Source organism: Haliotis rufescens, unplaced genomic scaffold (genome assembly GCF_023055435.1).
Source record: "Haliotis rufescens isolate VD_foot unplaced genomic scaffold, xgHalRufe1.0.p SCAF_96, whole genome shotgun sequence".
Lineage (NCBI taxonomy): Eukaryota > Metazoa > Mollusca > Gastropoda > Lepetellida > Haliotidae > Haliotis > Haliotis rufescens.
Window position 1 is genome coordinate 391,399 of NW_025964390.1, and position 21,252 is coordinate 412,650.

Sequence of the window (21,252 nt, forward strand, 5' to 3'; positions counted from 1 at the left end):
TGGGATATTGCTAAGTGCGGCGTAAAACAACAAATCAACCAACATGTTTAACAGAAAAATAACCTTTTCGGGAAATGTTATTATTTCCCGCCCATCAAAGTTGGCGAGTTGATATAGAAACGGGCTCCGTCCGTCCTTCCGTCAGTCAGCCACGTTTCGTTGCCGGAGCATAACTCAGAAACCGTTCAATATTTTTTCATCAAACTTTGCAGGTCTGTCAGGTACATGCTGAACTGGTGCCCTTTGCTATTTAGAAATTTTTATTATCTCCCGCCCCAACGAAGTTGGCGGGGGATATAGAAATGGGTTCCGTCCGTGTGCGTGTGTGTGTGTGTGTGCGTGTGTGTGTGCGTGTGTGCGTCCCGATATCGTTTCCGGAGCTTAACTCAGAAACCGTTAAATATTTCTCTACGAAACTTTGCATGTCTATCAGACTCATGCTGAACTGGTGCCTTTTGCTATTAAGGAATTTTATAAATTTATATTTGTTACGTTTCCATGGCAACAAGTTGGACTTAGGTTCTATAAGGGTGGTGATCGTTTCCGGAGCGTAACTCAAAAACCATTAAATCCTTTCTTACAAAACTTTGCATGTCTACTAGGCACATACTGAACTGGTGCCTTTTGCTATTTAGGACTTTTATAAATTATTTTGCTTGTACTAGTCCGGACTGATGCCGATATGTAGTGCTAGCTCAAGAGATACCATGCCGCAGTTTAACATGAATACCCCACTCAGACACAGGATACTGATAACTGGAAACCGTGATAAGAAACATAACACAACACCCTAGCTAATTAGTTTGGATCAGAAACACCAAGTAAGTCAGTACAAGATTGGAAATTGCCCCATAATTACTTACTAGCGAAAGTAAGATTCGAGCTGACCACCCAGTAAGAAAGTGACCCGAAAAGAGGTTTAGCGAATCTTGGCGGTCGCTACACTTGTTGTTGTTGCATTAAGTGTTTAAGAGGTCGCCTTCTGCCTAAGCAATTTCGGCTGACCTGTCCCTCGATGGCACTCACGCCAGTCAGTCAGTCAGTCAGTCAGTTTCTTAGTTTTAACGACCCCTTCTAGCACAGCTAATTTCGGGGTCGGGGTGGCCCCGTACTAGTAGATAGGGGGAATTTGAAAAAAAAAGTCCTGATAATGACGTGAATAGTGGGGATATGCTAAGATAACCACCCCAAAAAATGTAAGGTTTTCTGGGGCAGGGGAATGGGGTGGAGGGCTGGGTGGTTGGTGTGTTGAGACGGGGCTATAGTGTGATTTATTTTGAGTATTTAGTGTTGGTTATGTTTTGTGTGGTTTGCGGCAGAATAAGAAACTATTTGATTGTTTCTGAAGTTGTTTTTGTGTCACATGGGTTTTGTTTGCAAGTATAGGGGAATTGAGTAAATAATGATTTGGGATTTTAGGTTTTTTTAATGTCTTGGGGAGAGGTGCGTTAGGTTTATATAAACCAAGCACTCATGGTACACTACGCCAAGGCTTATAACCATACGCGCGGACGTCGGAGACGACAACCTCCCCTTGCTGGCCAGGAGAATGCTAAATCCGGGGAAGCTAACAGAATTGTGCTTCCTAAAATAAAGAAAACACGAGTAGCCAAATAACCGCTAAACCAATATCGGAGTTGTAGATACCAAAACAAAGCGCTGAACATAACCAACCCAAAGGTACCATTAAACATTTACAATCTGATATGTACAATTAGTGAGGTGTCAAAATTGACCATAAAAACATGAGAATACAGTACTAGATAATCCCGCTACTGTGCGGATTAAAGTTACTGAAACTCTTTCAATATATGAATAAGCTTGCATACACACATGAGATAACATATAACAATGGGGAGTCGGAAAACTTGGTACTTGGTATGCAAGCGTGACATTTTGAAAGCAAGTCTGCATATTTGCCATGTTTTTCCTCAATCTTGTCAATCACATTTGTGTCAAAGGGGAAAGAAAATTCAATGATATAAATGATTTCATTGGATTTAGCAAAAAGCTCAAGATCAGGTTTGTTGGCCTGGATACGTCTAAGGCTGTAAATGGGCCTATTCCAAAGAATTTTGTATTCATCATTTTCCATGACGCCCTCTACATATTCCGGGTCGTACCATGGGTGGACCTCTTTGTCAAAACCACAAGCATGGTGAAGACGGTAATAAAATGATCGTGCTACACCATCATGTTGTTTAAGATACCGTGTTTGTGCCAAAGCTGGGCATCCACTGACAATGTGCTGGACAGTCTCATTAAATTAATTGAATAATCTACATTTCATAGTTAAAATCACACATTGACGGTTTCGAGTGGGAAGTGACTGGTCCTGAGCAGCAAACAGAAAGCCTTCTGTTTCACTTTTCAGGCCAGACGACTTCATCCAAGTGAAGGACTCTGCAGGATTGCTGATCATCTCAACACTCAGCGCATAAACTCGATGCAGTGGTCGTTAAGATTGCCTCTCCTTGAAAAACTGAGTCTGGGCCGACTTGATATGGCACACTCATTTCTGTACCGTCCAGGAGTACAGAACCATCGGCAAAATCAACACCGACATTGAGATTATGTCCCACAACCTTGGCTCGTTTTAGAAAACTGTGGAATGCCTTGTTTTCATCATGAGTCTTGACATGCTTCAAAAGAGGACCATCAGACAAAAAAATGTGTGCAAAAGTGCACAAAACAATTCTATCATGAAGAGCCCCAACGTTAATCACACCACGTCCTCCCATAATGATTGGTAAATATAAGCGATTGAGGGAAGAGCGAGGGTGGTGGGATCTATTGTCTGACATGATTCTTCGTGTGAGGGTGTCAATACCCTGAATTTCTTGTTTCGTCCAATCAACAACACCAAAAGAATATGAAAGGACGGGTACAGCATAAGTATTTGTTGCTTTTACTTTATTGTGAGCGTTCAGCTCTGAACTCCAGATTTTCTTAAGTCTACATTTGTACTCTGCCCGAAGTTTTTCCTTCATATTGGCATTCTGGAGTTTGTCCCTAATCTGCATCCCTAAGTACGTATAGGCCTGACGTTCCACAAGATGGTCAATCACTCCTCCCCCAAGTAAACTGACTGATCCCCCCTCTTCTATCTAGCCACGTTTCAGTTGTAGAATGTTGCATTTGTCGACTCCAAAGGACATGCCGATATCATTAGAAAAGGACTCGACAAGGAGAATCTGTTTTTTATAGTGTGGATCCTCCATTGGCAATAAGTTCAAGGTCATCCATGTAAAGGAGAGGTGTTGGGGATCTGTGCTGAGGAGGTCCAGGATGATAACCTTCCTCTTTGCTAAGCAAAAAGCTTAAAGTATTTAATGACAAACAGAAAAGCAAAGGACTGAAAGAATCGCCCTGAAATATTCCTCTTCTAATAGAAATGGGTTCCGAAGTCACAACCTGCCCCTGCGAATACATCTCAAGTTGAGTTGACCAGCAAGTCATTAAAGATTTGCGTAAAACAAGTAGTCACTCTGGGAGATCAATACATTCCAGTGACTTCAAAATCCATTCGGGAGGTACAGAATCACAAGCTTTTCTGTAGTCTGCCCAACACATTGAGAGGTTACGGTGGTAGGTTTTAGCCCCTTCAAGGATCATTTTCTGAACCAGCAGTTGATCCTTACAACCCCAACATCCCTTTCTGGCTCCTTTCTGCTCCATGTAGAAACTGTCATTCGAAGTGCAGTACGATGACACGAGATCTGTATGACACCCTGTAAATAGTTTGTACTGTGTGTTCAAACAAGTGATTTGGCGGACGTTTTTAGGGTCAGTACTGTTCGCCCTTTGCACAACCAAGGCGGAACATCCCCTGCATCCACAAGAGAATTAACACAGTGAAGTAATGGCGTTTGGACACAAGGGAACAGTTTCCAATACCAGTTTCGAATACCATCAGGCCCTGGCGCCGTATTAGATTTGGACTTTTTAATGACATTTTGTAGGCAGTCGGGTGTAATGAAACACACCAATGGTGGGCGACCTTACTTTATCATGTACACTATTAATGTCATCCTCTACCCATGGTTCCTCGAGGTTACAGTTGCCGGGTATAGACCACAGCTGTTTCCGAAACCTTTCACTGGAATCCAAGGTGGGGCCTTTCCCATCACTCTCATTCGTTGCATATAATTGCCTGTATATTTGTTTTTCATTCGATTTGAACAATTTAATTTGTTTTATGAAATTATTTTTCTTGTCCCACTTTCTTTTTCTTTCTGTCCAAACCTTTAACTTTGCCTTTAGAGAATCAAGAATTTGATTGAGAATTATCTCCTTTGTTGTCTTGTGTTTTTTTGTTCTCTGGCGTTTTGAAATAGATTGCCCTGAAGAACGCAATTTTAAACAAAGTTCTATCCAGGACACATCTTTCATTGTTTATTTCCCTTTTGTCGTTCAATATCCTTGGAAACTGTATGGAGTTCCCCCAGTGTTCGAGCAGCAGCATACACGCAACAGTTAATGTCATGCAAAGAGCAGTCCGCATTGAGAGTAACAGAAATAATGTCATTTAATTTATCGGTCAGGTATGCATACATTGGCATGGCTTTGTCCCAATGTTGCTTCAGTAATTTGCCATTTATACGTGGTATGTCTGGCCATCCTGTTGCTTTCGCACACTCAAGAAGTGTGGTCTTGAGTTGGTACGTCCAAGATATTCTTGGATAGGTTCTGTGCCTCCCCCTAGGGCAAGTCCCATCTCCAGTTTGGTTGGTTTGTATAAAGGAGGGAGGCTGACTAGGCTGCGGAGTTGAACAATGTTTTTTGTTTTTTTTCTTGGCGTTCTGTAACCCATTAGTTGACCAGCTTCGGGGTTTAGCCTTAACTGGGTGGTGTACGTTTAGTTCAGGGGAATAAATCCTCCCTTTCTAGGCCCACCATTATTATTATTATTATTATTATTATTATTAACAACCAATTAAGCTACATGGGAAACACCAGATCAGCTCCTACATCCTTTCGTTTAATGGACCATAGTTCTATTCCACTCTCCCAACTCTCAACATCATACATTTATAAGTTGTCGGCCGGTCTCAAGGGATGTCTGGGTTAACTCAGTGTGCGAGCATATATATCGCGAGCAGTTACATACTTAGGCTCTCATATAGCTGGAATACTGCGGAGTTCGGCGTTTCACAACAAACACAAAAAACAACTTAGGCTCTGACACGATATACATCACACCATTTACCCCGACCTACCGGTTGACAACGATTTTATCCTACCAGCATTGTATTCGGCCATTTATCTTAAATATCTTCATCTGCATGGTCTGAAGGACACATTGATGGCTGACAGACGACGTGTCTGGTTGATTGCTTTTGTTTAAAGCTGCTCTCAACATTATTCCAGCTATATGATGGCGAACTGTAAATAATCGAGTTGGAAAAATGCAACCCAGTGGAACGGGAACGATGACATGAAGTCAAACAAGTCGACGGACGAGGCAACCAAATCAATGAAGTCGTCTTTTACGACCAGCTTGGGGTTGTTATGGGGCCAATTCTAACCGACTGAGAAGACGGATGCCATGTTCTCATTCTGTGCCCACAATATCAATTTATTTGATTAAGATATTCATGTATTCATATATTAAAAATTCTGGAATTTGTGCGTTTTTAAAGAAGTGAAAAATTTGTCTTTGTCTAACTCGGAAAGCCTACGACGCCTTAAAGGCGGGACTACACAAAGCGTCATAGCGCGATTGTATAATATTAGTAAGAAAAAGAAAGTTTGTTACTGTCAAGTCGATGAATCGGTTACGGTATCGTCCGTAATATGGTTAGTTTAGTACTTTGAACTGATAAATCAATAACCAATTTACACAAATTCATTCCCCCATGGTGAGGTGAAATGGAGTTTACCGTTGCGTTCAAGATTGTTGCACTTACATAGGGTCATGTGTGTGTGTGTGTGTGTGTGTGTGTGTGTGTGTGTGTGTGTGTGTGCTACTCAGGACTAATGCCGATTTTACAGTTAGCCCACTGGGATACCCCACTAAACACAGTATACTGACTCTGAGCCGACCAATCCTTGTTTCAGCCTCTTAATGCCAAACGACAGGCAGGTTAACAATAAGTACCATATTTTAACGTCTTTTGGTATGAGTGAGTTGGGTTTAACGCCGCTTTTAACAGTATTCCAGTTATATCACGGCGTGTCAGCTTAATGTGGGAGGAAAGCCCGAATTGATGCAGGTCTCAGACGTTTACCATTTCGGTGAAACGCACGAGCACGGGTATGGTGCTGACAAACCTAGAAACATAATCGGGTCGAACCGGGATTCGAACCCACAATCATAGGTTTCTGGCGTGCCCAAGGGACGCAACTCTGCACAGCGAATCGCGGCGCTTTTGGTATGACGCGCTCGGGGATCGAACTCATGACCTTCCGCTCACCGGGCAGTCGCTCTACCACAAGACAACTGAGGAGGCCTGAACCCCCACCTTTGTTCTACATGGAAATGTTTAGTGGTACGATTGGTTGGTTGTTTAACGCCGCACTCAGCCATATTCCAGCTATATGACGGCGGTCTGTAAATAATCGAGTCTGGACCAGACATTCCAGTGATTGATATCATGAGCATCGATCCACGCAATTGGAATCGATGACATGCATCAACCAAGTCAGCGAGCCTGACCACCCGATCCCGTTAGTCACCTTTTACGGCAAGCATGGGTTGCTGAAGACCTATTCTACCCCGGAATCTTCACGAGTCTATTGACATCATGAGCATTAGTTGTACGAGACACTTCTTTGTTTATATATACTCTTCATAATAAAGTAGGGGATCCAAGGGTCACAATAGTTTTTTGGTTTGGTTTGTTGTTTTACGCCGCAGTCCGCAATATTCAAGCTATTCTGTAAATAATCGAGTCTGGACCAGACAATCCAGTGATTGATATCATGAGCATCGATCCACGTAATTGGGATCGATGACATGCTTCAACCAAGTCAGCGAGCCTGACCACCCAATCCAAAGATATATTTGTTTCTAATAATAGCTGTATGATAATAATGAACGAATTGGAAACACGTTACAACTGGTAGTGAAGTATGACAGCAGGTTCTATGACCGTCAACAATCTTCAAGGACGACAAGGGCTAGATGGTAAATTTCAAAGTTGACGTTTTTGGATCAGTAGTATGTAATACCGCCACAATTTGTAAAACATTCATTCACTCGACGACGCATACTGCGTATGTCTCCCAACGGTGATTTGAGGTGGTCTGTCCCACTCCTCTTACAGCGCCTGGCCAAGGTAATCACAGACTGTGAACATTGAAGGTATTGGTCACTGCACGCTGACATTTGCCAATTACCAACATGTTTGTAGTTCACGAACAGTGAGGAGAAGCGGGGGACACCAGAAATCGGCATCACACTTTGTACCAATATTGGGCGTCGAACCCGTTCTTGAAGAGAGAACGTTTTAACCACCAGGTTACCCTACCGCCCCCTTAACGTTGGAGAAGTAGCCAGATGAAGTGTTGCCCCAAATGTGCAATTAAATAACTGACATAATCTTTTGAAAGTATATTTTCATTTTCTGTACGCTCGACTAACCTTCGCCTTTGTGGATTTCTTCATCCTCCCATCCCATGGTTATATGTTGTTGCTAGAAACACACACAAACAACGTCTGCAATCACAATGAAGCATATGACAAAGACTATACTATTTGTCAAGTCACCCGTACCATTTCATGTTGAACACTCGCGTTAATTTTTGGAAAGTGACATCTTCAGGGTGACGCTCAATATTTTTGGCGCCGAAGACTGGTGCCCCCCGCCGTGATATTGCTGGAATATTGCTAAGCCGGCGTTAAACAGCACTCACTCACCCACTCTACTTTGTTGCAAGGGCGGCCTGATGAAGGAATATTGCCCCTCCACCTACTTACACCAGAAAGTGAAATGAACCGATGATTGATCGTAATGAAGACATAATGCAGCAAACACTTGTCGACGTCATTTGAGGCCGCAAGGGAGAATAAGTGCATTTCCGAGTTTAGACAATGAGGTGAATGATTTAAATCAGATGTTTCATTAACTAATGAAAGGAATTTGGAGTTGGCAGCGTTTTTTATAGAATTTGTATCTTGTGATTTAGCCATAGCACGTCTGAGAATGTCATCATGGGTGGAAGAAATATATATTAATTATCCCGAAGACCTTTTGCCCTCTTAAATTACACCCGTGGAGACGGATGTTGTGCTTCAGTACAGACGTATATGAATCGATGACCTCCAACATAATTAGGCCTATAATATTATAATATATACACATGCACAAAAGTTAAGCGCCACCATACTCATAGTCTCTTGATTTCACGTGTGGGAATCAGAAATACGAAATATGATGATGTATGACTGAATTAGGCTTCCATAGTTTCATGAACCCAAATTTGTCCAGATACCACAAGGAAAGCGTGCTTTACGTGTTGCTGCAGTTTCTCTACCCCATAAATAGTGAAATTCAAGTTTCAGACACATGGTTACATTTTGTTCTTGTGTGAGATTCCCCTTCCAATAGAGGTTGAAAATCAGCCATGGTGAGGGGAAAGTTAACGAACGCTGAAAGATGGCAAGTTATAGGCATGAAAAATGCTGGCATGTCATGCAGGGCCATTGCAAGACAGATTGGTCGTCATCACAGTGTTATCACTCGTTTGATTGTCAAACATGGTAAAACCAATGATGTCAATGACAGGCATAGGTCTGGTAGGCCAAGAAAGACCTCTAACAGAGAGGGTAGACGTCTTTTCAGGATAGTCAGACGAAATGCATTTGCCACTTCAACAGATTTAAGACTGCAGTGGATTACCCATCAGAGACTCTCGACGATGACCGTAAGGCGTCGCCTCAGAGCGGCTGGTTATAACGCCAGAAGACCAGTAAAACGTCCTCAACTGACTGAGAGGCACATGCGGAATCGTCTGATATGATGTCGTGCCCGTAGTCGATGGAACTTGGCCAACTGGAGAAGGATCCATTGGTCTGACGAGTGTCGAATGCTGCTACGAACTGTTGATGGTCGAATACGTGTGTCAACGTGCATGTTGACGGGGAATTAGCTCTTGGGGGAATAAAGGACAAAATCGACATCACTGTCCCAGAACGCTTTATGCACAACATGTAAACAATAAACAACAATTGCACAATGAGCGGAATACCTGCTCTGACAACACAAACACAGCAATGAGCGGACTTTCCAGCTCAGGCGTACAAGAGGTGAGCGGAGCTCCAGCTCACCTCAGAGCGTTTCCTACGAGCAGCATATCCTGCTCGAGGTCGTCCCTATGCCAGCACTCGGAATACCAAGCCTGACTAACACCGTAGTAACTGTGTAATGGTAGCACATATATAGTAATGAACAACAATGGACAGACAAAGAGACAACGACGTTGCTTTGGACATATGGGCGTGATTAACAAACACAGTTCATGGGATGATCAATTAGGGCAATAAATGCCATACTATAAAAAGCAGCAGTTAAAGGGAAGTGATATGGTAGTCCAGGCTGACTGACAGTCATAATACAATGAAATGTTGGTGAGGATTAACAACGGGGATTAGCGCCTAAAACGTAATGACAATTAAGTTATGGAGATATGGCTACAGGGTAAATTGCCCTTGAAGTCAAATGTACTGCAGACAATGGTAGTCATAAATCAGTCGCTATGACACGTGTTTGGAGGCAACGTAACACTCGTTTTGCACCAAGGAACATCCAGAAGACCTTAGCGTGTGGCGGGGGGTCTGTCATGATATGGGGTTGTGTTTCCTTCGGCTGCAAACTTCCGCTGGTGATAATTCGTGGAAACCTGAATGGCCAACAATACCAAGATGCCGTTCTTCGTCCAGTGGTAGTCCCTCATTTTGACAACCATCCTCTTCAGACAAGACCTGTTTACATGGACGACAATGCTAGACCACACATATCTCGGGCAGTTTTGGCTTAGTTGCGTCAAGAAGCTATTGCCACTCTTCCTTAATCCGATTGAGCATCTCTGGGACATTCTTGGCCGGAAAATCAAACATCGTGATCCCCCAGTTCAAAATCTCGCCGCACTTCATGAAGAATGGATCCGTTTACCTCAGAGAAGCATTCAACGACTTGTAATGAATATGAGGCGTAGGGTTGAAGCTGTGGTCAATGTCCTTGGATCATACACACGTTACTGACGTTTCTGTCTTGCAATAGACTCTGCACTCCCTAGGGGGTCTATGTGACACCTGATATGGTCTGCTGATATCATGACAGTTACATGACAAAAAGGTTTTTCAATGTTTTCTAATCCTTCAATTTCTGGTCTTCGGTAAAATTCCTTTCTGCTCATATTCTTTTGGAACACAAGATAAACTTGCTTTGGGACAACTTTTGCATCACATGAGGTTTACATATACGGCTTACAACAATCATACATAATAGTTATAATAGTCATCATTAAGTGCCAAAAGTAACAGCTCACAAATATGGTGGTTGGCGATTAACTTTTGTGCATGTGTATATATAATATTAAGCCGTTTAAGAATCAAAGTTAAAAATAATTATCACTTATACCTTTTCTTGTTCAGGAACATAAGGCGTCAACACCAGAGAAAGACGGTCCCGATTGTACCACAAAACATATTCCATTGGGTGAAAAATATATGAACCGATCACTCCTGTATTGTAAGAGTAAGATTGAAGAACTAAATGACGTCTTAAATAATATAAGACCTAGGTTTTTGACAAAACACTCCCCACAAGAATTGAACTTTCTAATAGTCACCTTCCCCTTAACGTCGAGCTATCCAGTCCTGAAGCTACAGTCTTTGATGTCTATGTTTCACAACTTTTGAGGCATAATCGAACATGCTCTGTCTTCCAAGATTTGAAAGAGCGTCATACAACTCTTGCTCAGATTAGTTTGTTGTTTAACGCCGCACTCAGCAATATTCCAGCTGTATGACGGTGGTCTGTAAATAATCGAGTCTGGACCAGACAATCCAGTGATTTACATCATGAGCATGGTCGACCTCAAACACATGGTATCATGACTGTTTAATTCATAATCACGTGCTTATAATTTGGTAGGAATTGTACAACGGACTCTAAAAGATATTTTTAAATTATGGAAAGGGTTTTGTAGGTAGGAAGAGATGGTAATGTGACCTAGTTGTATTCTCCCCAGGGAGCTGAGAATGAGATCCGAGCGCATACTGATCCATTAACTTGGGTAATATTGTGTAGCTACGCCGAATAACTATTCACAATGAAACCTAGGCGCTTTAAAATTGATTAGGAAAAGGGTTTTGTAGCTTTCATTTAAATAAAATATCTTACATATCTATATTATATTATTTAACTTGCAGCAGTTTCCCCGAGACAACCCCTGTGCTTCACACCCCTGCCCGGAAACGTCTGTTTGCGCTACCGTTACGCCCCCTTTTGGACGCAGTTGCCTTGGTATTGGTAAGTATAGTCTATGACATTTCGCTTGTGTTGGTTGGTTGGCCTGGTTTGTTGTTTAACGCCGCACTCAGCAATATTCCAGCTATATGACGGCGGTCTGTAAATAATGGAGTCTGGACCAGACAACCCAGTGATTAATATAATGAGCATCGATCCACGCAATGCATCGATCCATGATGACATGCATCAACCAAGTCAGCGAGCCTGACCACCCGAGCCCGTTAGTCGCCTCTTACGACAAGCACAGTAGCCTTTTACGGTCCAGCATGGGTTGCTGCCCCGGATCTTCACGGTAAAATCATAAAACGTCAGAAAAGGTAAAAAAACAACTAAGTTTTATCCAAGACTTAAGATTTATTCAGACTGAAATTCTTTTATGAATACCGCCCCAGATGCACATCAAAGATCTAGTTGGATTTCGATCATTAGAAAGTCACTTTTTTACATTTACACTTGGATATGCATGAGTCTATCAAGAAGTCGGGAGCACTGAGTACTTGAAGAATGACATGTCAAATTGAATGAGGTGAGGTGAAATGGGGTTTAACGTCGCGTCCAAGATTATTGCACTTATATAGTGACGTGCATGCACGTGTATGTGTGGCTGCTTGTACTAGTCCGGACTGATGCCGATTTATAGTGCTAGCGCACTGAGATACCACGCCACAGTTTAACATGAATACCCCACTCAGACACAGTATACTGACTCCTAGCCGACCAGTCCTTGTTTTAGCCCCTTAATGCCGAGCGCCAGACAGGGTAACAACACATACCATCTTTTTTACGTCTTTTGGTATGACGCGGCTGGGGATCGAACCCCGGACCTTCCGTTCTCCGCTATTGAGAATGATAATAACGTTGTTAATTATAGGCTTATAACGTCGTAGATAAAGAACTAAGTTTGTCCAACAAACACTGCTTACCTAAAGCTACAGAACAGCAAACTGTTCAATATTTTGTAAGACCACCGCTTTTCCTAACGCATGCTTCTATGCGGGGAGGCATACTGCCGATCAAGGAAGTTCATTAGTCCTACTGTCCCAATATATTACCACCTCTACTTTCATATCTCATATCTCCTGTACATGGAGTGGACTAGCCTGTTGATGAAGGCCATTGGGATATGGGCCCATATCCTGAGGAACGCTACACGTAGCTCTGCTGCAGTTGTCGGCCTTGGGCGTACGTCGTTGAGTCGGCGTTTGATCTCATCCCACAAGTGTTCAATGGGATTCAAATCCGGACTGAGGGCAGGCCAAGGCATGATTTGGATGTTGTGCTGCTGGAGGAAGTCCCTGGTGACTCTGGCAGTGTGGGGACGGGCGTTGTCTTGCTGAAAGGTGTGGTTTTGATGACGGGAAAAAAAAGGGCACGATATGGGGTCTGAGGACTTGGTCAATGTAGCGGAGAGCTGTGATGCCATTACCCCTGTCTGGACCAATATTCTGAAAGACCACAGGTCCCACTCTCTGGTTCAGTCCGATTCCACCCCAAACCATGATGCTTGGGCCGCCCCACGGGTCTCCTTCCATAACACAAGCATCAGCATAAAGTTCGCCCCTCCTTCGCCAGACCCTGACTCTGCCATCCACCGTTGAAACACAGTAGCGACTTTCATCAGTGAAGATGATTCTTCTCTATTGCCGTTGACGCCAATTTTGATGCTGCCTGGCCCATTGCAGTCGGGCCTGTCGGTGACGATCTCTCAGGATGGGTACACGAGCAGGACGGTGGCACGAGATGTTGGCAGTTAGGCGACGTCGGACTGTACGATCACTGATGGCACGCTGGTGGTTGCCAATGGTTTGCGAGCTGTTTCAGAGGCCATTCGGAATCGGTTCTGCGGATGTTGGCGTATCAAGAACCGATCTTGTCTGGGAGTAGTGACTCTAGGACGACCACTACGCGGATGGTCGTCGGTGGTGTTGTGGCGATGTTGCAAACGATATATCGTTCTGACGTTGACATTGAATGCATTTGCAACGACCTGTGCACTCTGGCAGTCTTCCGATCACTTGTCTCTCATTTCCTGATAATCTTGGCATTTCTGATGAATCGAAATAACGAAAGCCAGCTTAACAGTTTTGGGTGTCTTTTATACCCATACCATCCAAGATAGGCACGTGCATCATGTTTTTGACAAGACTTTTCCGCAACTGAGTCCCATTGCACTTTTGTAGGCTGCGTTTAGGCAAAGCATTCCATTTTAAGACTCAATTGTTAAATAGACTTTAAGGCAACAAAAAGAAGCAGTAGAACGATAAATGAGTTTATTGACCACAGAACATGTAACTGCCAGTGTCTGTTAAGTTTTATCAGTGTTTTCAGAAGTGACGTTTCTTTTGTCTTTCAGTGTAAAAAAGCACAATATTAAATGAGAATGAGAATCCGTAAATAATCGAGTCAGGACCAGACACTCCAGTGCTTGACATCATGAGCATCGATCCACGCAATTGGGATACGATGACATGCATCGACCAAGTCAGCGAGCCTGACCCCACGATCCCGTTAGTCGCCTATTACGGCAAGAATAGGTTGCTGAAGACCTATTCTACCCGGATCTTCACGGGTCTATTTATATATGTGTGGGCCCTTGGCCTTGACTACAACAAAGTGATCTGCACATCAAGGGTAAAGGGGCGGGGAATTCGAGATCGGGAGAAGCACGGGAGCGGATGCATAGGTTAGTGCAGACTTACCGACATGCGAGGCCTGGAGATATAGAGCACGTCAATCAACCAACCAAGCCTGACCACCCGAGCCATTTGGTCGCCTCTAACAACAAGCATAGGTTGCTGGGGACCTATTCTAACTTATTCTATCACTATTCCTGGGATTCATCGGTAGCTCATCGGGAATTGTGATCATAAACGGATGGCTTTATTTGATAAATAGGGAATGTCTTCGACATTTTCACATTCACAGACCGCCTCCGTGGTCTGGGGGTAGAGCGTCTGCCAAGGGGGCGAAAGGTCACAATTCGATCCCCGGCCGCGTCATACCAATAGACGTGGAAATATGGTACTTGTTGTTACCCTGCCTAACGCTCGGCATTAAGGGTCTAAAATGAGAACTGGTCGGCTCGGAGTCCGTATACTGTGTCTGAGTGGGGTATTCATGTTAAACTGCCCAATGGCATCTTAGTGGGCTAACACTATAAAGGCGACTATGCTTGTCGTACAAGGCGACTAACGGGATCGGGTGGTCAGGCTCGCTGACTTGGTTGATACATGTCATCGATCCAAATTGCGTGGATCGATGTTCATGATGTAAATCACTGGATTGTCTGGTCCAGACTCGATGATTTTACAGACCGCCCTCATATAGCTGGAATATTGCTGAGTGCGGCGTTAAACAACAAACAAACAAAAAAAAACACTATAAAATCGGCATTATTCGGACTAGTACAATCAGTTACACACACGTGCATGTACGTCGCTATATAAGTGCAATAATCTTGAAGGCGGCTTTTAACTCAATTTCACGCTGTTGTATCATGTTGATTAACGCCGCACTCAGCAATGTTACAGATACATTACGGCGGTCTGTAAATAATCGAGACTGGACCACAGTCCAGTGATTGACATAATGGGCATCGATCCACGCAATTGGGATACGATGACATGTGTCAACCACGTCAGCGAGCCTAGCCACCGATCCCGTTAGTCGCCTCTTACAACAAACACAGTCACCTCTTACGGCAAGCATGGGTTGCTGAATACCTTTTCTATCCCGGATCTTCACGGGCCTCGACGCCTTTAACGCACAAAGCGGTGTGCAGGTTATGTCCTGTCAATGCCACCTGTCACCATGGAGATGACTACAGTTATCGCGGAATAAACAAGGTAGTAACCTGGAATGAAAATAGCAAATTATTGTTCCTGTTTAATTAGGTTGTTCAGTCTGTGCCATACATATGTAATTGATTTGTGACAGATCAAACAAAAGATTAGACATGTATTGTTCCAATTCATTTATCCCTTCAGTGATCTTCAGTTACATGTCGATAGATGTGTTTCGGCTGGATACGGTGACCATTAGTGACAGTAGTTACCTGCGAAAGTGAGGTGAGGTGAAATAGGGTTTAACGTCGCGTCCATGATTATTGCACTTATATAGCGACGTGCATGTACGTGTGTGTGTTTGTGTGACTGCTTGTACTAGTCCGGACTGATGCCGATTTACAGTGCTAGCTCACTGAGATACCATGCCGCAGTTTAACATGAATACCCCACTCAGACACAGTATACTGACTCCGAGCCGACCAGTCCTTGTTTTAGCCCCTTAATGCCGAGCGCCAGACAGGGTAACAACAAGTACCATCTTTTAACGTCTTTTGGTATGACGCGGCCGGGGATCGAACCCTGGACCTTCCGCTCTCCGGGCGGACGCTCTACCACTAGACCACGGAGGCGGTTACCTGCGAAAGCTTGATGATGGGCCCATGCATATATTTTGCTGTTTATAATTAAGTGATATGTGAAAGGTGAGCGTGCATGCAACAGGAGTCGAGGGTCATAATTATGATGGCGGAGTGCCATGTCACTGTCGAGAGCAAAGAAAAAAATGATCGTGGACAAAGAGCAAAGCCAAGGAAAGCAGGGGTTAGTTTGTTGTTTGCTTGTTTTTGTTCAATGCCGCACTCACCAATAGTCCAGCTGTATGACATGGTCTGTATATAATCGAGTGATTGACATCATGAGCATCGATCTACGCAATTGGGACACGATGACATGCACCCACCTACCGTGACTGACCACCCGATCCCGTTAGTCGCCTCTTACGACAAGCATGGGTTGCTGAAGACCAATTCACACATTCAAATATTGGATCATACATTCTTCCTGGTTATATGAAATGTTCAATTGCCTTAAAAGTATCTTCAATGTATCAATTGAATACATTGACTGGTTGTGGTAATGCTTTAAACATCGTTCGGTTGTATCCTTGGGGCGTGGGCAATAAAAAGTTGGTTGGTTGGTAGGTTTGTTGTTTAACGCCGCATTCAGCAAAATTCCAGCTATATGACGGCGGTCTGTAAATAATCGGGTCTGGACAAGACAATCCATAAGCATCGATTCACGCAATTGGGATACGATGACATGCATCATCAACCAAGTCAGTTATGGCAATCATTCGTTGCTGAAGACCTATTTTAACCCGGATCTTCACGGGTCTGCAAATATGAACCGTCAACGCCAGAGAATAATCATTCTCGATTCTCTGTCGAAAAAGATTACATTGGCCGTAAAAGTCAAAATAGCTGTGAAAATTATTTGAATGGGTCACCGAGAATCAGTGATATCACAAGGTGTTGGGGAAAAGGGTAAGTAGGCCCTGCCCTACCAAGGATTTGGTTGGGTTGGTTTGTTGTTTAACGCCGCACGCAGCAATATTCCAGCTATATGACGGCGGTCTGTAAATAATCCAGTCTGGACCAGACAATCCAGTGATTAATATCATGAGCATCGATCCACGCAATTGGGATCGATGACATGCATCAACCAAGTCAGCGAGCCTGACCACCCGATCCCGTTAGTCGCCTTTTACGACAAGCATAGTCACCTTTTACGGCAAGTATGGGTTGCTGAAGACCTATTCTACCCCCTACCAATGAACCTCCAGGGCCACCTGTGATGTTACCACAACACATATATAACCAAAGGGGCACAGGGCCGGGGTACTTTGACAGGATTTGCAAGTTTCACTCGAGACTATATTTACTCTCATTTATTCGTTCACACAAGGCTCAATTTGCGTACCATTTATTTCATTTTTTTGGTATAGGTTGTGAATTTATACAAATTATGTCGAAGATTATTTTTTGTCTTTACGTTTTTCGAAAAACCAGTATATTGTGCTCCGTATGTTCATGTCAACAACTCTGCCTTTGTTGATTTGTTAGAGCAAACTTAATAAATTTGTCCGCGACCTGTTTTCATGTGGTAATTAGAATGAGTATTATGTCGTCCAATCGCAGCCTACGATTAATCGGCCACCGGCTGTCTACTCGTCTAGCAAGACAGGAACCCAGTCAGACAGGAGTAGGGGTTAATGAACTACATGCTGGAAGCCTGGATAGGATACGTAGCCCAACACACGACTTTATTCTGGTCAACTCTTCAGTTTAAAAGGGGAAACTAAACTGGGGGACTTCCGAGGGCACGGGTGGCCCAGTCGTCTAAGGCGCCGCGATTCGCTGTGCAGAGTTGCGTCCCTTGGGCACGCCAGAAACCTATGATTGTGGTTTCGAATCCCGGTTCGCCCCGATTATGTTTCTAGGTTTGTCAGCACCATACCCGTGCTCGTGGGTTTCACCGAAGTGGTAAACGTCTGAGACCTGCATCACTTCCGCTTGGGCATTTTGTCATCAAATGCCTCGTTTTTCACACGATTTTCTATCTATACTCTTCATGACTTTCTTTCACAGGAAAACTCATTTCCATTTTCAGTTTGTTCTGCCCGGATGAGAAGGTTCAAAAAGCGTAAACAAACAATACAAAATAGATTGGTAATGCTATTCACTCAGTAGGAACACGGTTTATGAAGCATGTGAATAATTATTTCTTTCTGAATATTCAATTAACCACATTCTTTCGTTTATCGACAGCAGATGGTATTCTGGACTAATTGCTTTTTACATCATTATCTCCGTCTGAGAGAATACAGCAAACCTATGAACTGTTGTGATCGTTGCCAACGTACCACTGTATCCCGGATCAATTACAGTTAAACATCGTTGTATCGAACTTTGATGTGTCGAACTCACGCTTGTCTCGAAGTAAAAGCTTGGCCCCGGCGTATTCCTTCTTTATTCATCATGTTCTGTTGTGTCGAACCTCGGATAACCCGAGGTATTTGTGTAGGTCCCTTCAACTTCGACAAAACAGTGTTTGGCTGTAGTTTGGAATATGTGTTCGTTTTGCAACCTCACGAGTCCACCAGGTCCACAGCGCTGAAAACACTTTTCAAAACACTTTTCATATTCACAAGAAATCTCTGCCAAAAGTAGAGTCAATTGTACGATTCCGACTACATCATGAGCATGAATCACTATCAGATTGTGATTATACCAGGGGCGTATCCTACCCCTACTGGTGGCACCCGTCACAAACACATGCAAAGGCAAGTCAACTGCAAAACTACGTAATGGTAAAAGTAGAACAATGGACAGGTGGCATCTAGCAGGCGTTAGTCTTGCCAACGTCTGTTCCGACTCACACAAAATATTCGACATTCAATTCCAAACCAAATCACTGTCACGCTGCCTCCTATTGTGTTCTGTATGGCAGGCTGCAGTTTCCCGCACACCATCTACATGCCATGCTTCAGTGGTCAACCTATCATTCTCAGACTATCGTGACAGGCAGCTGACACGCTGACTGTCCAAGACAACAATAGCCCAGCTAGCGATGTCTTCAGCAACCCATGCTTGTCCTAAGAGGCGACTGACGGGATCGGGTGGTCAGACTTGGTTGATGCATGTCATCGTATCCAGTGATTGACATCATGAGCATCGATCCACGCAATTAGGATACGATGACATGCATCAACCAAGTCAGCCTGACAACCCGATCCCGATAGTCGCCTCTTTCGACAAGCACATTCGCCTTTTAAGGCAAGCACGGGTTGCTGAAAAACTATTCTAACCCGGATTTACACGTGTACAGAAGCTGCAATTTCTTTAAAAAATGGTTATTTCATCATGAGGAAAAGTAAACATTCAGCTCGTCAAGCAGCAATGGAATGGTTTGATTCAATTCCAGTAGTTGGTAGATCAACAGTCCTTTTCCAAATCAGCAACACTTTTCTTGAAATGGAAGCTGGCGTCAAAATACACAAGCTGGATATCAGCATTAACAGAGTTGTGTTGTGGATTCGTTTTACAAGCTTTGGCATTTTAAACAGATTAAATACAAACATGTCATACTATTCCCTTCAAGGTCATGCTTAATTTGTTTATGTCTCTGATTGTAAATTCACCCTTCTTTGCCTTGTTTTCCTTTTCAAACTTGAGAGCATGTTCCACTGACAAGACCTTTGCAGCTGTTTCTTTACTAGGTGGGGACACTGAATGACACTCTGTGGATGCCCAGGAATAGGTATGGAAACAGGCAGTGGCAGTGTGTCAGTACAGTTTCTGGAGTATCGTGTTAGTGGTTGTTTGATAAGCCTTATCCAATATGGAAAAAACGTGGACATTTATGAACAGTGGGATTTGCAGCTTTGCAACCAGTGTGCAATAGAAATTGGCAGACTTGTGTGTGAATATTTTCAATTGCCAAACTGTTTTACACCCCATAGTTCTGATCCATACAACAGGATCGGTTGGATTTCTCCATCAAACAGTTTGTATGAAGATGCGATTGGCAAATGTTTCTACCCAAATATAAACTTTTGGATGGCATGTAAGCTCTTCCACCTTGCATGGCAAGTGTCCCACGGGTTCAAGTGAATATATATTTCTACACGAAAATAAAATACCTAAATATTTGTTATACGATACAACCTCAACACTCTTGCCATTGAGAAACCATTAATCACATCTACATCTTGATATCCTACCCCAATTCTACAAGACTAATCCCCATTTCAGACAATACAATTTCAGGATATCAATTTTACGCTGGGCCAGAATTACCGAGTCCGCAAAAATGGCTACATCGTCTGCAAATGGTAAGATTGATAGATTTTGTACAGTTTCATCGATAAACATACCTCTTGTATCGTTATATTAACATAATATTTCATTCACTAGTTCTTCAATGTACAACAGAAAAAGGACAAGAGACAGAATGCACCCCTGTCTTACACCAGTTTATGTCTTAAATATAGCGGTCACATCATGTTTATTGGCTTTTACAGATGCTCTAGTATTGGAGTTCATGGCTTTAAACAGGCGTAATTTCCAATGTATGCCAGATGTAGTAAAACTTACAGTAATCTGGATCTATCAACAGAATCGAAAAGCTTTTTTTTTAAATCAACAAACAAACAATACAAGTGTCCACCTGTCTTACGTAAGTACTTATGGACAAGGCTGTGAATGTTAAATACATGGTCGGTGGTAGAGCAACTCTCTCAACCGCGCTTGACATTCTGATAACAATTGTTTGGTCGATATCCAAGGTTTTATACGATTATCAGTGATTGTGGTAAATATTTTGTTAAGTGTATTTAAAAGTGCTATCTCTCTGTAGTTATTCGGGTCGTCTGTATTACCTGCTTTAAGAGGAGGTACAATCAACCCAAAGTTCCATGAATCCTTAAACTTTCCACTGACTAGAATGCGATTAAACAAGTTGTTTATGATAGGTATTAATAATTTACAAGTTTTTTTTAAATACACCCAGGGGTATTCCATCACCAACCGGCGATTTACCACTTTTTAAATTATTCATAGCGCAATTTCTTTGTCGGTGATGATGCTACCAAATAATTAATCTGCCACAGTCGCCTCAGTGCTCAGGTTCATTACCGTTGAAGACAAAAATACCTTGTTTTCAAGCTCGGAGGTTCACACAGTTTAACTAGCGCTTTTAAATCGCTCACACTTCAATGAACTTCACTCGCCCCTTTCCGTAACCTGCAAGAAGACTCGTCCCCCTATCGATGAAAGTTATGTGCGAAAATACGACAAACCAATCAGAATGCGCGCATGATTTCAAGTTCTTCGTCAAATAATCCCTCAGAAATAATTTTTGATTTTACATATGTCATGCATCTAAAATTACACCCAAGACACAGTTACATGCGTTCAATCATACTGTATAAT

The 21,252-nt window shown here is 43.0% G+C and overlaps 1 protein-coding gene across 3 annotated transcripts in view; it reads left to right on the forward strand.

Annotated features, from left to right (window-relative positions):
* The window catches only part of LOC124149164 (E-selectin-like), a 57,509-nt gene that overhangs the window by 9,434 nt on the left and 26,823 nt on the right, over positions 1-21,252 (forward strand). For 2 of the 3 annotated variants that reach the window (XM_046520565.2, XM_046520562.2), the window contains exon 2: positions 11,378-11,477. In XM_046520565.2, the coding sequence (XP_046376521.2) occupies positions 11,378-11,477 (100 nt within the window). The remainder of the gene's footprint in view (positions 1-11,377; positions 11,478-21,252) is intronic. The other variant, XM_046520564.2, reaches the window with a different exon arrangement.